Here is a 15,527-nt window from a genome sequence, read left to right as displayed (position 1 = left end):
ATTTACTTCACATGTCCATAATAGTTATATTTGACTTAAAGTACAATCCTTTCCTATAAAGTGGATTCAACTATAAACAGAAGTTAAACTTAAGGGGTAGAGAATAATAGTACTTGTGATGTTAGCTCTAATTATCAACTTGACACAAACAGGAGTCACCAGAGAAGAGAATCTCAGTGGGGGATTTCTAGATCAGATTGACCTGAGGTCATATCCATATTGGACAGTCTTGATTACAGATTAAATAATGTGGGAATGCTCCGTCCATGGTGGGTGGCACCATTCCCCATGCTGTGGATCCCACATTGTAGATGTATAGAGAATACAAGGAACCATGCATGCATTTCTCTCTGCTCTTGACTGTGGATGTGATGGGAGTAGCTTTCTCAAGCTCCCACCACTGTGGTAACCCCACAGTGGACTGTAACGGGCTGTGGCCTGGAATTGTGAGCTAAAATCAACCCTTTCTCCCTTGAGTTGCCTGTTGCTTGGGTATTTTATCCTACCAACAGAAACAAAACTAGAAATTACAGTTCGATCAAAGTTTTTCACTAATGCAAAAAGGAAAAAAAAATATGATTTCAGCACAAGGTTTCATTCTTATTGTCATGAAAAGACAACACCAGAATTACAGACACTAAAATTTATTCACAAAGCGTTACTTAAGTCCTCTTCTTAGAGGAACCCCTCTCAAGCATTTATTTACTTATCTATTTAGAGTGCACGAGAATTTGCCTGCGTCTATGTCTCTACATGTATGGCCGGTACCCCCAAAGCCCAGGAGAGGGGTTTGGACCCCTTGAGACTAGGGTTACAAATAGTTCCGAGCTGCTACTCAAACCGAGGTCCTCTTGCACAAGAAGCCCCTGCCTACTTACTGAGCCATGTCTCCCACCCAGAAGCACCCTTCTTTTATAACCAGGGTTAGTACTCTCTATCTACTAGGCAGTGCATGCTAACTCAAGCCCTCTCTCTGTGTCAAGGCTGTTCTTTTCCTCATAATCTCTGGGATAATGTACTAGATAATCTGTGAAGGAAGGATGGTGGTAAGAGAAGGAAGGGCAAGCCACTATGTGAGCACACACAGAGAACTGACTGGTTCAGAAGAGAGCCTTCCTCGGAACCGCTGAGATTGGATGAGATTGTATAAACCATAAATGCCCCATGCCACAGCACACTATGAAAACTATGCATTATGAAGTGATATAACAGCCAATCAATCCATGTTTTCAAGTCATTCATGGTTATAATTACAAACAGTAATTCAGAATCTTGAAATTAACAAAAAGAGGCTGAACTTTGCATGGAGTCATAGGCTTGTAAACGCAGCGTGCACCATAGCGTGATTTCCAGGTCAGTCTGGGAGTCTGAGTCAGACTGTTAAAATGGTGACAAGGAACCTGGGGTGTATCTCAGTGGTGGTATGCTTGCTTAGCATGCACGAGGCCCTAAGTCCAACACTGTCATCAAAGCCTGAAGAACTGGATTTAGAAAAAAAAAAAAAGGCAAATTTGTCATTCTACTTTCAATGACATTAAGTACTCCTTATTTTGAGTATAATGACTCTGTTCTACTTTATTCCAGAAAAGGTAATCCTCATTAGCATTCCTTCACAGGAGATAAAGAATTTACAGTTTTTACCTTCTTTCAGCCTGACCCATTTTACTCAGATGGTGGCCATCCTTCACCAGCAGCAGGCCAGCAGCTTCTGGAAGGGACTTCTCAAACACTGGTGTGATCACAGCTTGTCTGGGGGTCCATGCTTCCCTTTCAGTTTTCCTTATTTCTTTCATACATGTGTCAGGTGCACTCCTTTGAAAAATTCATAAACATAACATTTTCTAGCACATCTGCTGATAAAGGCTGACCAGCAGTTTGGTGACGTTTCAGCTCTTCCCTATCTGAATCCATTTATTTGTTGTAAAATCATTAAAACACCAGGTAAGGACAAGGAAAGTCATATTCTTCTTAAAATAGGCAAACATAGGAATATGAGTTTGTGCGTCATCAATTGTGTCTGACTCTATGCAAGGCTTTACAGAAGAGATCCAATAAAACAAAAGCGCCCACCAGGCAAAAAACAGTAGAAAAACTAGTTAGGGGGACTTCAAAAGGCTAAGAACACTTGTTGCTTTTGCATTAGACCCAGTTTTGATTTCATGCAACCACCCGTATCTGTAGCTCCAAGGAATTCAACATCCTCTTCTGGCCGTCCATTTTCCTAACAGCTGTGGTAATGTGCTGTGAGAGATGGACAATCTGAGTATGTACTGTGTGTGGCAGAAAACTGTGACTCAGTGGGGTTGAGGGTTGTGAGCATTTGAGTGTTATGTGAGGTCTGAGGGAAAACCTGACATGTGTGAGGTTGGAATCACTGGAATAAGTTCAAAGAGAAACAATACGTGGCTGTTTGGGGAACGCGAACACAGTGTATGACTTCGGAGATTGGGTGCATGAGTTAAGAATTGAAATATCTGTGTACTCTGTTCCTCAACCAATAAAATTGCAGTTGTGAAAGCATAAAAAAAAGTAAAAAGAATCATGACTACAATGTTGGCTACTCTTCTCCCCTGGTAATGCAGGTAGGACCTTCCAGCATTATGAAAGTGAGATGTAGGGATAGATATTCCAGGTGGGTAGCAGCTAGATTTCTCAGTGTTTTATAACTCCATATTTGGTGTCGTCAGCAATAGGGTCTCACCATCAAGTTCTGGAGGGCAACAAAGAGCAATGGAAATGGCCAGGATATCTGGCAACAGAGCCTGCATGGCACTGGGATTTTTATTTAATAGCCTATGGTGTCTGTGAGGGACATTATCTCCCATTATAGAGTAACTCCATTTAAGCTTTTATGTCTGTATATGCATATTTTAGGAAGCGTCTAGGGTAGTAAGTTTCCATATGACATTTTCAAAGGTCTTAAATGTTAGTTACACCCCCCCTCCATTTTACCCTGTTACATTATCAGGTGAACCTGATAGAACTACTTTAGTACTACTAAACTGATCTAGCCCCTGAGTTCTTATTTACATCCATAAATCAGTGTACCTCTCAAGCTTCATTAGAGAAGTATGTTACAGTAGATGGTCAGAGATGCACATCTGATCAACATTCACAAAGACTGTGGAGTGCTCAGCTCTAAATGGAACATCAACATCACGGTCCCTGTCCCCAAGGCTCAGGGATCATTGCAAAAGAGGGGACAGGCAGATTATAAGAGTCACTAGTAGTGGGTATCTGCAGGAAAATAATATTTGCTGGACATGACAGATCCAAGCCATGCCTGAATTCACATTGCTGTGACGTGTGCACAAGACCGGTACATGATCAAGTCAATCACAGTTCCAGCATGGGTTGGGGGAGCTCATGGTTGAGAAGCAATAGGCTGTTGATGGCTGCAGAGGAGGAACAGTTAGTTTTCTTCACAGGTGTGGCCCCTGAGAGGCTGCCCCTCCAAGCTCCAGCAGATGGTCTTACACAAATGAACATACAGTCAGCTCTAAAGACACTCAGGAAGCTTGAGGGAGAGAGAAAGAGAGAGAGAGAAAGAGAGAGAGAGAGAGAACATGTATACACATGGAGTGGGAGAGAAAAGTGGTGGTGGCTAAAATAATTATTACACAACAAGTTACCAGTAATTTGGAAAATGAACTTATTTACAAAATTCAACTTTTATGCATGGAGTCAATGTGCTATAATATCTGGTGATAAACACTGAAATAAATTTTCTGTAAAAGAGATTATAGCCGGGCATGGTGGCGCATGCCTTTAAACCCAGCACTTGGGAGGCAGAGGCAGGCGGATCTCTGTGAGTTTGAGGCCAGCCTGGTCTACAGAGTGAGTTCCAAGACAGCCAGGGTTACACAGAGAAACCCTATCTCAAACAAAACAACAAAAAGGGGTTACAGCATGCCTGTAAGTACTTTTAGAAACAGGGTTCACTGCTTTGGCTGCGTCTTGAGTTTCGATTAAATATATACGTCAGCAAAGTAGCCAACAGTGAGTCAGCATCTATGGCACATGGAAGCTGTTCTTTGGTCTTTGAATTTGATTGTTGCTTGTTTTGCTATTCCAGGAAGGCAAATCAGGGCATCAAATACATTAGATAGAATCAGTCCCTGGGTCATTCCCCCACCCCCCTAAATAAAGTTAGTTAGGAACACAGCCACACCCACTGGCTTATCATCCACAGCAGATTCCACACTACAGCAATAGAGACACATGTTCTGCCATGCCTAGGAAGAAGTATTAGTGTTTTCTAGTCCCAATTAGCATACTAAACATACTTTATACAGTCTATTGTAGTTTCTGCCTGATACAGTGACATGCTGACACACATGGATATTCATGCAATCCCTCAGCAGTACTCTAGACTCAGAAGAGAGCCTGGGTGGATTCCTAACACATGGGGAGCAAAGAAGGAAAACTCAGTAGCTTATGATGTTGCCAACAAGTCAGGAGACCAGTAAATACAGCAGCTTTATTTTCCAGCCTAACAACTCATTATATTTTATGTGTATAAGTGTTTTGCCTGCACGTTTCTCTGTGCACCACTTGCATGCCAGATGCCTGTGAATGCCAGGATGCTGTGTCCCCTGGAACTGAAGTTACCAACAGTTAAGAGATGCTGTGCAGGTACTGGGAATTGAACCAGGGTTCACTGCAAGAACAGCCAGTGCTCTTAGTTGCTGAGCCATCTCTCTGGTCTAGAGCTCATTTCTTAAATGGTTACATACAACAGTACTTTGTGTACATAAAACTATAAATATATCCTTATTAATAAATATACTATCTCTGAACTAACAATTCTAGTTTAAGTACCCATACATACTTATGAACATGTAAAATATATAAACATTTTACTATATATGCCTTTGTATTCATATTATATAATGACCATGTATTCACCTATTTGTGTTGTATACAATACGTAATAAATGTCCTTAACATATAGTTTTTATGTGTTTCCAAGCAAAATATCCCTGTCTCAGAAGGACCCTGCACTAGAAATGAAGATTTTTTAGCTTCAAAGAATGACACCAAAGAAATTGTTGATACATGCTACTCAATTCCTCTACTCAGCCATGTCACTGAACAACAGTGTGTTAGAATGGTCATCACTTACATCAGTCAACCTTTACTATTTTAAAAATACTTATAAATTTAATTAGATAAATATTATCAAATTGCTTATGTACTTCTGATAAACCTGAACAGTAGTCCTAGCAGAAGTGTAAAATTTGTTAATCATGCATGTTAGCCCAAAACAGGAATAATTTTAGGGCAAAATGATGATTGACTTTGAACTGTCCCTGCAGTCTTACTTAGCAAGCTCATCTTTGTCCTCAGAAGGGAACAGCTTCTTGGTCCTTCCTCCTTTCCTTTTGACAATCCACCCATTGTCATTGCAGTCAGTGACGGTAAGACACAGGCTCTCTGAGACTTCCACTTCTGGACTCGGCCACTGCTTGCTCATTTCTTCAACCTTTGAAGTAAGTTTGAGGCAAGGAGAAATGTTACTGTTCAGAAAAACTAACTTTTATTGTTTTTACTGCATGATTTTAGTGGATAAGAAGATTTCTGTCGGGCTGGGGAGATGGCACAGGGGTTAAACGCATTTGGTCCAGTTCCCAGCACCCACCCACAAGGCAGATCACAAAGTCTGTAACTCTAGTCCCAGGGGATCCAACGCCCTCTCCTGTCTTCTGGGGGGCAGTACACACACACGTGCACATACATACATACATGTAGGCAAATATTTATAAAGTAAAAATAGATACATCTTGAAAAAAGGTTTTTACTTTAATTTTAGCATAAGAGACTATTGACTATTTTTTTGTAAATTCTGCTGTATTTTATTTCTGTTAAAGAAAGCAGTTCTATAAAACTTGAGAAACAGGCATCCTCAAGTCTGTGTCTTTTTGAACTACTCTTTGCCATCTAGCATTTTCACTGCCTGTTGGATGCAAGAACTGTAAAGGACAGGAGAAAACACGCCACCTTCAGGGTTCACTACCAGGATTGCACACGGGAACATGGGGCAACAGAGTCTGGGAATGTGCGATCATGGGTGCTAGGAGCAGAAATGAGTGTCTTCTCCCCGCACAGCCATTCTCTCCCTGTTTAACACTGACAACTTTTTAAAATTACTTCGATACCGGGGTATCAAAACATGTGAAGGTGCTCACTGACACGGAAACGCCCTGGGATTGACCTGACTGGGACAGAGAGGGGAAGCTGGGATCAGTGGGCCAGGTCTTAACGGAGAGGATGAAGCACTAGATGGATTAGTGTGTTTACGATGTACAGCTGAACAAGGAGGCAGGATGCTACAAATTTGCAAAATATTTTAGTACTTTCCTAGGAGGGGAAATGTCTCATCTATATTTTCCAATATATCTCTAGATTTTTATGAATCTTTACAATTCAAGGCATCTTAGAACTCAGTGTTTTTTTTTCCCCGATGATGTATGTTGTTCTTACACGATATAAAAATCATATGTTCTGAAACCAGATTTACTAAAGAATCTTTTTGATTCACGTGAAACTGTGGAGTATACCTGAGTAATGTGGGAATTACAGCTTCCAATGGTCCAAACAGAAAATGTCCAGTTTGCACACATCAAAGCTCAATGACTGTGTTGGTTTGAGTTTGTCAAACTTCGAGACATTTTTATTTCTTCTTATTCATTGCTTAGTTCCCACCGACAGCTAAACCTGCCTCCTTGGTCCACCCGTTCACTTAACTTATCCTTAAGCCAATGCAAGTACATCTATCAAAAGCCAACACTCATACTCCTCTATGTTTAAGTCAAAAGATCACATGACATGGGATAAACTGATTTTCTAGGTTGTATGCTACTTGAAAGAAAGATTGGATTTTAGACCTAGAGCAAAGGATCACCAGCCATAATTCACATCACCAGAGGAACTAGGATACAAGGTGTATTCTAAGAGATTCATATAAAGTCCCTCACAGAAGGGGGAAGAGACAAGTCCTCCAGAGCTCAGGGGAAGTGGGGGGGGCAGCGAATGGAGAGAGAAGTAGAAGAGAAGGGAGGAGAGGAAAGCACGTGTGACTGGGAAGATTGAGTCAGGGTAGGAATAGAAGACAGGAGAGAGAGAGAGAGAGAGAGAGAGAGAGAGAGAGAGAGAGAGAGAGAGAGAAGGAGCCAATATTGGTTTGAAGATAAAATTGAACACGAAGAAAGGTCTAGAGAACTACAAGACTGCTGCCAACTAACAATTTCAGCTTCCATGGAAAGGCTATCATAAATGCCTTTCCCGGAGAGTGAGATCAACAACTAACTTATCCACCATCATGGAGCCCTCATCTAGTACCTGTTGGAAACAGAAGCAAACACCCATACATAAACAATGAGTCGAACTAGAATCCAGATACAGAGGTAGAGGACAAGACCAGGTTGCAGAAACACATAGAGACAGCTTACCTGAACAAGGAGGAGCTAACGGGTCCCCAGACTGATAGCTGGGAAGCCAGCATGGGACTGACTCAGACCCCCTGAATATGGGTCTCAGCTAGAAGGACTGAGCAGTCTAAGGGACCTCAGACAGTGGAGCCAGGATGTATTCCTGGTGCACAAAAGGACCTTGCGAACACATCCCCCATGGAGGGATAACTGCCTTAATCTAGAGACAGGAGAGAAGCCCTAGTCTCTACTTCAAATGACTTGACAGATCTACATGACCCCACCTGGATGGCATTCCCCTACATATGGAATTGGGGTGGGGGGATGGGAGGGGAGGGTGGTTAGGGTGCCTGTGAGAGGGCACAGAGGGTAAGAGAGAAGAAGAGAGGAAGGGAGGAAGGGAGGGAGAGGGAACTGGGATCAACATGTAAAATAAAAAAAATAATAAAAAAGAAAGAAAGATTGGATTTGATTAGTGAAAAATTATTCTGAAAACATTTTTCTTAACTTTTATTTAAATAGTAGAAACCACCTCTACCTAGACAGTTTCATACATGGATAATTCCACTGTTTAGGGGAGTTCTTTTTTGGTTTATTTGAAACACAGCCTCTCTATGTAGCTCTGGTTGTCCTAGAACTTGATCTGTAGACCAGGCTGACCTCATACTTGCAGAGATTGTCTACTCTGCTTCCCATGTACTGGGATAAGAGGCATGGACCGCCATGCCAGTCTGTATGGAAGATTTTCATCAGCAAAAGTCAGTGTGATTGATTTTTGAAAGCAAAGCAAGAGTGGCAGCATCGTTTTGAAAGTGAAAATTTTCTTTCTTTTTTATCTTTGAGACAGGGTCTCACTCTGCAGCCCTAGCTGGCCTTGAACTCACAGAGCTCACTTGCCATTGCAGCAAAAGGGCAATCCCCAATTATTTATATTATCTTATCAAGGTCTTTAGTTGCAGAAATGCTGTGATTAAAAAGTATTGTTATTTGTATAGGTGTTGTGTATTTTTACTGCTTGCATATGTGTCTGTGCACTACGTGTCTGGCATCCAAGCAGGCCAGAAGAATGCATCCTCAGGAACTGGAGTTACAGACGGTTGTGAGCAGCCATGTGGGAGCCTAGAATCAAATCCAAATCCTTTAAAAGAACAGCCTGTATTTTGTGTAATTTCAGCCACAGAATTCATTTCTTTGTGGTATGTAAGCCACTGACTGCCCTTTAGGTTTACTAGGCTTGGAGGAGCCTGTCTTCACAGTGAGCACAAGGCATTCATGGAAACCACTCAGGGCTCAAGGAACACTGTGAAAGAAGGGGCAAAAAAAAAAAAAAAAAAAAAAAAAAAGATTGAAAGATAGGGTGATGGCTGTGAAATGCCATCCTGGACTCAACAAAAGCAATGCAGTCATTAACTTGCAACAGCTGTGGCCACCTGCACTAGGTTTACACAAGACTGGCCTGTCAATAATCAGTCATGGAAGGGGGAGGGGCTCAGGAGTCCACCTTTTACTGCTAACTATTGGGAGAAGGGAAATCATGGTCTTCAGTTGTGTGCTCACAGCTGAGCCCACCAGGCATCAACAGATAGCTCTGGAAGCATGGTTATACAGATACCCCTTGTAAAACTCAGTGGGTCACAAAACAACATAAATAGACATGGATATGAGAGAGATTATTTTTGGGAACAGACTTAATTAATAAAAAACGCTTCATGGTATGTACCAATTTATGACACTGAAATTGAACAATATAGAAAGTGACTGTTTATACAGTTATATACTTGACTACAGTTGAAGTATCTCCCAGCAGGTATGAGCTTATCTTTAAGCCTACTATCTCCTTCAGTACAGATGCTAAAAGCAATTACTGACCAGAGACACTATTAATCCTTTGAATTTCCCACTAGTCATCGCAGCTATGATACAGTAAATTTAAGCCACTCAGCTACATAGATCTATGGCACAAGCTGACCTTGCTTCATCTTGAGAGGAAGCTGCACTCAGAAGCAGAGAAATAATCCAAAAAATGTCTACTCTCAAGCAACAAATTTTACTGACTATAGTTTCTAAGAGTACACTGTTTTACAACTTGTTAAATGTTTAAAAATAAAATGTCAACTATGATACAAAAATTGCTTCTGAGCCAGGCACACACCTTTAATCCCAGCCAGCTCTTGGGAGGCAGAGACAGGTGGACCTCTGTGAGTTTGAGGCCAGCCTAGTCTACAGAGCAAGTTCCAAGACAGTCAAGGATACATAAAGAAATCCTGTCTTTACAAGGTCCCCCTTGTAAAGAATAGAGGAGAGTAAGAAAAGAGATACAATAATTGAGAGGGCCATTATAGGTTTGAAGAGAAATCTGGCACTAGGGAAATGTCCAGAGAGCTACAAGGATGACACCAACTAACAATCTAAGCAACAGTGGAGAGGCTGCCTTAAATGCCCTTCCCTGATAATGAGATTGATGACTACCTTATATGCCATCCTAGAGCTTTCATCCAGTAGTTGATGGAAAAAGAAGCAGACACCCACAGCTGAACACTGAGCTGAACTCCTGGAATTCAGTTGCAGAGAGTGAGGAGTGATGAGCAAAGGGGTCAAGACCAGGCTACAGAAAGCCATAGAGACAGCTGACTTGACAAGGGGGAGCTCATGGACCCAAGACTCATGGCTGGGAAACCAGCATAGGACCAACCCACGTCTCAGTTAGAAGGCCTGGGAAGTCTATAGGACCTCTGACAGTGGAACTAGGATGTATCCCTGGTGCATGAAAGGACTTTGGGAACACATTCTCCATGGATGGATATTCCCTTAACCTAGAGGCAGGAGGGAGGGCCTAGGCCCTACCCCAAATGACTTGACAGATTTTGATAATCCCTCCTGGAAGGCCTCACCCTCCCTGGGGAGTGGGTGGGGAATGGGATGGGATGGGAAAGGGGGTAGGGGTGGGGGAAATGGGAGGACGGGAGGGAGAGGGAACTGGAATAGATACATAAAATAAGAAAAAAAAAATAATAAATTAAAAAAATAAAAAAGAAAAACTGACTTGAAAAACAAAAACAAAAATTGCTTTTGAAAAGGTTATTATGAAAGTACTATTTGAAGTATGGCAACATTATCAACACAAAGAAAACCCGAATGAGAATTTATATTAAAATCGTACATACTTGTAGCTGGTTATTTTCACTGCCATCAAGACTCTTTTGTTCTGACTGGGTTGTCACCTCAGAGTCCAATTCTGCTGTAATACATATACATTTCTCTTTAAAAAAAAAAACACTCACTTAGAAGAGCAGCACTTAAAAATAGATGAGAAGATGGTAGGACAGTGATGTCACATGCCTTTAATTCCAGCACTGGGGAGGCAGAGGCAGAGGCAGAGGCAGAGGCAGAGGCAGAGGCAGAGGCAGAGGCAGAGGCAGAGGCAGAGGCAGAGGCAGAGGCAGAGGCAGAGGCAGAGGCAGAGGCAGAGGCAGAGGCAGAGGCAGAGGCAGAGGCAGGTGGATCGTGGTGAGTTTGAGGGCAGCCTGGTCTACAGAGCAAGTTCCAGGACAGGCTCCAGAGCTACAGAGAAACCCTGTCTCTAAAACCAACCAACCAACCCACCAACCAACTAACCAACCAAAAAAACTAGGTGAGAAGAAAAGTTCTAAAAGAATAATGGCTATTTTCAATTTCAAATTAAAATTTTAAATCAAGCTTAATACACAGGTAGCTCCTTTATTAGAAAATATTATAAGCAAGCTACTCTACACACACACACACACACACACACACACAGACATACACCCACACATGCACACACACCCCTACACACACACACACACACACACACACACACACACACACACACACACCCCTTTTGCAATATTGGACTTGATGGAATCTTCTCCTAAATGGGAAAAACTGTGACTATCCCATACAACATCAGTTCAGACAGTAGTGAGCAGCGTCTCCTCACCCATGCTGGGAAGATCCTACAGACCCAAAGGCTTGGCTTTGTGAAGAGGATTCTTAGAAGCAAAACAGTGAAACAGAACTGGAAAAACTCACAACCACACCTTTTTTCCCCCCTCATGTTATTAATTACTGATTCCAAAATCAATAGGATGTTTTTGCACATTTATACATATGAATACCCTATTCCTTTCATCAGAAGTATTTTTGTTCATTTTGTGACAATTTCCCTTTTTTGGCCATATGCCTAGTCCTCACAGATAATGACTACACAGATACACAGATGTCCTTCCTATGGGCTCCCTTACAGTTTAGCTACGTGTCTACTCTGTCTCCAACAACAGAACTCAAGTTATTTACTAGCATTCAATTCCTGAGATGGCTCATTTGGTAAAGGGCCTGATGAACAAGCATGAGGACCTGAGTTCAAATCCCTAGCAATGACTTAAAAGCTGAGTGAGGTTGCACAAATCTGTAACCTAAGCATGCTGGCCAGCCGCTGTCGGTAAGTGATGAACTCTGGGCTCAACGAGGGATGATGTCATAAGAGATAAAGTGGGGGTGAAGTGGGGACCACAAGATGGCTCAACGATAAAGACGCCTCCTGCTGGGTGATCCCTGAGCCTTACACGATATAGGCAGAAAACCGACTTCCACAAGTTGTCTTCTGACCTCCACATGTGTGTTATGGCACATTCCTGTGTGGTACACACACACACACACACACACACACACACACACACACACGCGTGCACAAGAGAAACAGGTGATTAAAGAGAAAAAGAAGATGAGGTAGGGAACAATAGCCATAGAGGCTAGGAAGTGGTAGCACACACCTTTAATCCCAGAACGCACGGAACAGAGGCAGACAGATCAAGACTACACTGGGTTACATGAGAGCGAATCAGTCTAAGAGAGAAACAGAGCTCATGCCTTTAGTCCCAGCACTAGAGAGAATATAAGGAGCTCAGTGCAGTTCGAGAGAGAGAGCAGTCTGGTTTCTGGCGGAGAGCTTTGCAGTCTAGGCAGCCTGAGGGACAGTGTAGTCTGGAGGTACAATCAGAGGACCAGATCGCCCTTCAGCCTGAGCATTGGTGGTGGTGAGGACTCTCTAGCGGCTGGCTGCTTTGCGCGTCTGATCTTCAGGTAAGCTTTATTAGATCCTAAACATATCACTACAAGATGTAGCTAAACAGACTGGGGATTGGAGAAGGAGGAAAGCTGATGGACAGCCTGCTGATTCCAGAGATTGGCAACCTTGTTTGACGACAGCCTGCTTCCAAAGTCTTCCATTTTGGACTCTGGCCTCAAGTTGCCCTTATCAGACAACTCACATTAAGATTGCCAAAGGAATGTTTAAGTCCATGGTAATATTTTTAAAGGCATATTTCTTTTTTGATTTCTTAATGACAAATCCTACTTTTTCTTCTTTCAAGCCTTTGAAATAATGTGAATAACATTCTCCACAACATTAACCTGTACACCTATGTGACTGAGCACACACATTTACATTTATTCATGATTAAAAATGTAACACAACTGTGTGTGACCTGCCTCCTTAGGTTTCTGGGAAAATCTCAACAATGGGGAAGACAGGAGTGAGAGGACTTGGTTCTATTTGAGGCTGGAGGCTGTCTCCCAGTTCGTCCTGTGTTCCCTAGCACTGGTATTTGTCTTTGTGAAGAAGGGTTCTAATCCCCCCTTCACTGGACAGTAAAGTCTTGTGCCCTGCATCCGCACCTGCCCTATTGGCCTCTCCCCCCTCTCATTTCTAAGTCCTAATTTCCCTCAGATCTTGGAATATCTGTACATGAAACAACTTGGCTGCCCTAGAATGACAGACATCCAATTCCCACTTCCTTGTCCTTTCGTTTCCGTGTATTTAGTCAGTACATTTCTTTGGCTGTAGGTTACATTTCTATCACTCAGTGGGTGAGCTTCCAGTGACTTTCAGGACTAGCCACTCTTACCTCCTGTGTGTTCATTTTCTCTGTATTTCCCCTTTAGATCTGTGGCATCAGATGAAAATCCCTCATACTTGTTTGGAAGATTCTCACAGACACTCTGAAAAAAATTAATGTCCATAATTAGTCTGCAAAGATCCAATCATTGCATAAGAAGGTATCTGAAGTTTTCCTATTTATTTTTTCCTTAGTTATTAAAAAATTGTAGATGAAGAATATCACACACCGAAATTAACCAGACCCAAGGACAATACAATTTAATAAGTTCTTAATGAAGTTCCTATCTCCAGAGCACATGGGGAGTGGGGGGGGCAGTGAATGGAGAGGGAACTAGGAGAAAGAGAAGGGGAGGAGAGGACAGCAGGTGGGACTAGGAAGATTGAGTGAGGGGAGGAACAGAAGAGAGGGGAGAGAGGAAGAGAGAGGGGAGAGAGAGAGAGAGAGAGAGAGAGAGAGAGAGAGAGAGAGGGAGGGAGGGAGAGAGAGAGCTATTATAGGTTTGAAGAGAAAACTGAACCTAGAGAAATGTTCAGAGACCTACAGGACTGACCCCAACTAACAATTTGAGCAACAGTGGAAAGGCTACCATAATGCCCTTCCCTGATATGAGATCAACGACTAACTTATCCACCATCATGGAGCTGATGGAAACAGAAGCAAACATCCACAACTAAACACTCAGCCAAACTGGAATCCAGATGCAGAGAGGGAGAACAAGACCAGGCTGCAGAAACACATAGAGACAGAGGAGCTAACGGGCCCCCAGACTGATAGCTGGGAATCCAGCATGGGACTAACTCAGTCCCCCTGAACATGGGTCTCAGCTAGAAGGCCTGGGCAGTCTAAGGGACCTTAGACAGTGGAACCAGGATGTATTCTTGGTGCACAAAAGGACTTTGGGGACACATTCCCTATGGAGGGATACTCCCTTAACCTAGAGACAGGAAAGAAGTCCTAGTCCCTAGTCCAAATGATGTGAGAGATTTAGATGACCCCTCCTGGAGGGCATTACCCTACATGTGGAGTCGGGGGGTGGGGGGTGGGGATGGGAGGAGAGGGTGGTCAGGGGGCATGCGAGGGTGGGAGAGAGGGAAAGAGAGAGGGAGGGAGGGAGAGAGAACTGGAATCGATATGTAAAATAAAAATAAAAAATAAATTAATATATATATATAAAGAAAAATATCACACACTGAAATTAACCAGATCCAAAGACAATACAATTTAATGAGTTCTTAATGAAGTTCCTATTTCTAAAGTCACTGTTTTAAAAATAGGTGTATGTTGAGTTCCAGAACATCTCTGTGCAGCATCTTTTGTACAGTCAAAACTTTGTCTTCATATGGTAACCAAACGTTGTGTACCGATCATGGGATCCGTGACCATCAAATACATGAACCAAAACTGGATGGCATGCACATGTCAACAAGGAGCTACACTAAGGATCCCTGCCTCTGATCTGCATTGTCACTGAAATTAAATGCCTATATAAAAATTTAAATAAAATTTCATATGTATAGTGCCTTTAAAATAGATGAGGGCAGAAAAACATTCTATGTCTTTGAGAGAGTATCTTTTTATGTAGCTCAGGCTGACTGGTTGGTGGCCTCATCACATTGTGCTCTGGCCTCACCCCTACCAAGTGCTGGGGTTACTAGCCTGCGCAACCAAACCCAGAAAACACCCAACTGCTTCTCGTGAGCCTGCTTTGGTAGCAAAGCTCCATACTCACCACCACGAGAGGCACTAGATTACATCTTGGTGAACATAGGCACAGGTGGTAGAACCTTCATCTAGGTAAACAAGAGCTTAGACAATCTAGATATACAGTGGAAAGTTACTGATGGAGGTGCTTGACTAAAATGTGAAAGCAGTAAGGAAACCTTTCACATAATGTTAAAACCCCTGGGAGAGGCTGCAGAGGTGGCTCTGGCTAGTCTTCCAGAGGACCCAGGTTCAATTCTTAGCACTCATATGGTAGCTCACAACCTCCGTAACTCTAGTTGGACATATGTGTAGGCAAAACACACACTTAGAAATAAATATAAATCTAAAAAAGGGAAACCACTATGCAAATATTAGACCTGCCGAGGGTTTTTTTTTTTTTCTCCATTACATAAAGATCACAGAATATTTCAAGTCTAGAGAAAAAGGGATGTTAAGAACAATTACTTATACAGAG

General features: G+C 42.4%; 1 protein-coding gene across 1 annotated transcript in view; it reads right to left on the bottom strand.

Annotated features, from left to right (window-relative positions):
• LOC127233883 (putative coiled-coil domain-containing protein 144C) overlaps positions 1–15,527 on the bottom strand; it is a 135,833-nt gene that overhangs the window by 25,707 nt on the left and 94,599 nt on the right. Inside the window, exons 18-22 of the mRNA XM_051200554.1 lie at positions 13,355–13,448; positions 10,595–10,665; positions 6,151–6,218; positions 5,325–5,519; positions 1,642–1,812 (exon numbers count right to left, since the gene is read on the bottom strand). Of these exons, the coding sequence (XP_051056511.1) occupies positions 1,642–1,812; positions 5,325–5,519; positions 6,151–6,218; positions 10,595–10,665; positions 13,355–13,448 (599 nt within the window). The remainder of the gene's footprint in view (positions 1–1,641; positions 1,813–5,324; positions 5,520–6,150; positions 6,219–10,594; positions 10,666–13,354; positions 13,449–15,527) is intronic.

The sequence above is a fragment of the Phodopus roborovskii genome, unplaced genomic scaffold (genome assembly GCF_943737965.1).
Source record: "Phodopus roborovskii unplaced genomic scaffold, PHOROB, whole genome shotgun sequence".
Classification (NCBI taxonomy): Eukaryota; Metazoa; Chordata; class Mammalia; order Rodentia; family Cricetidae; genus Phodopus; species Phodopus roborovskii.
Note: the sequence above shows the minus strand (reverse complement) of the source record. Positions and strands in the feature narration are given on the sequence as shown.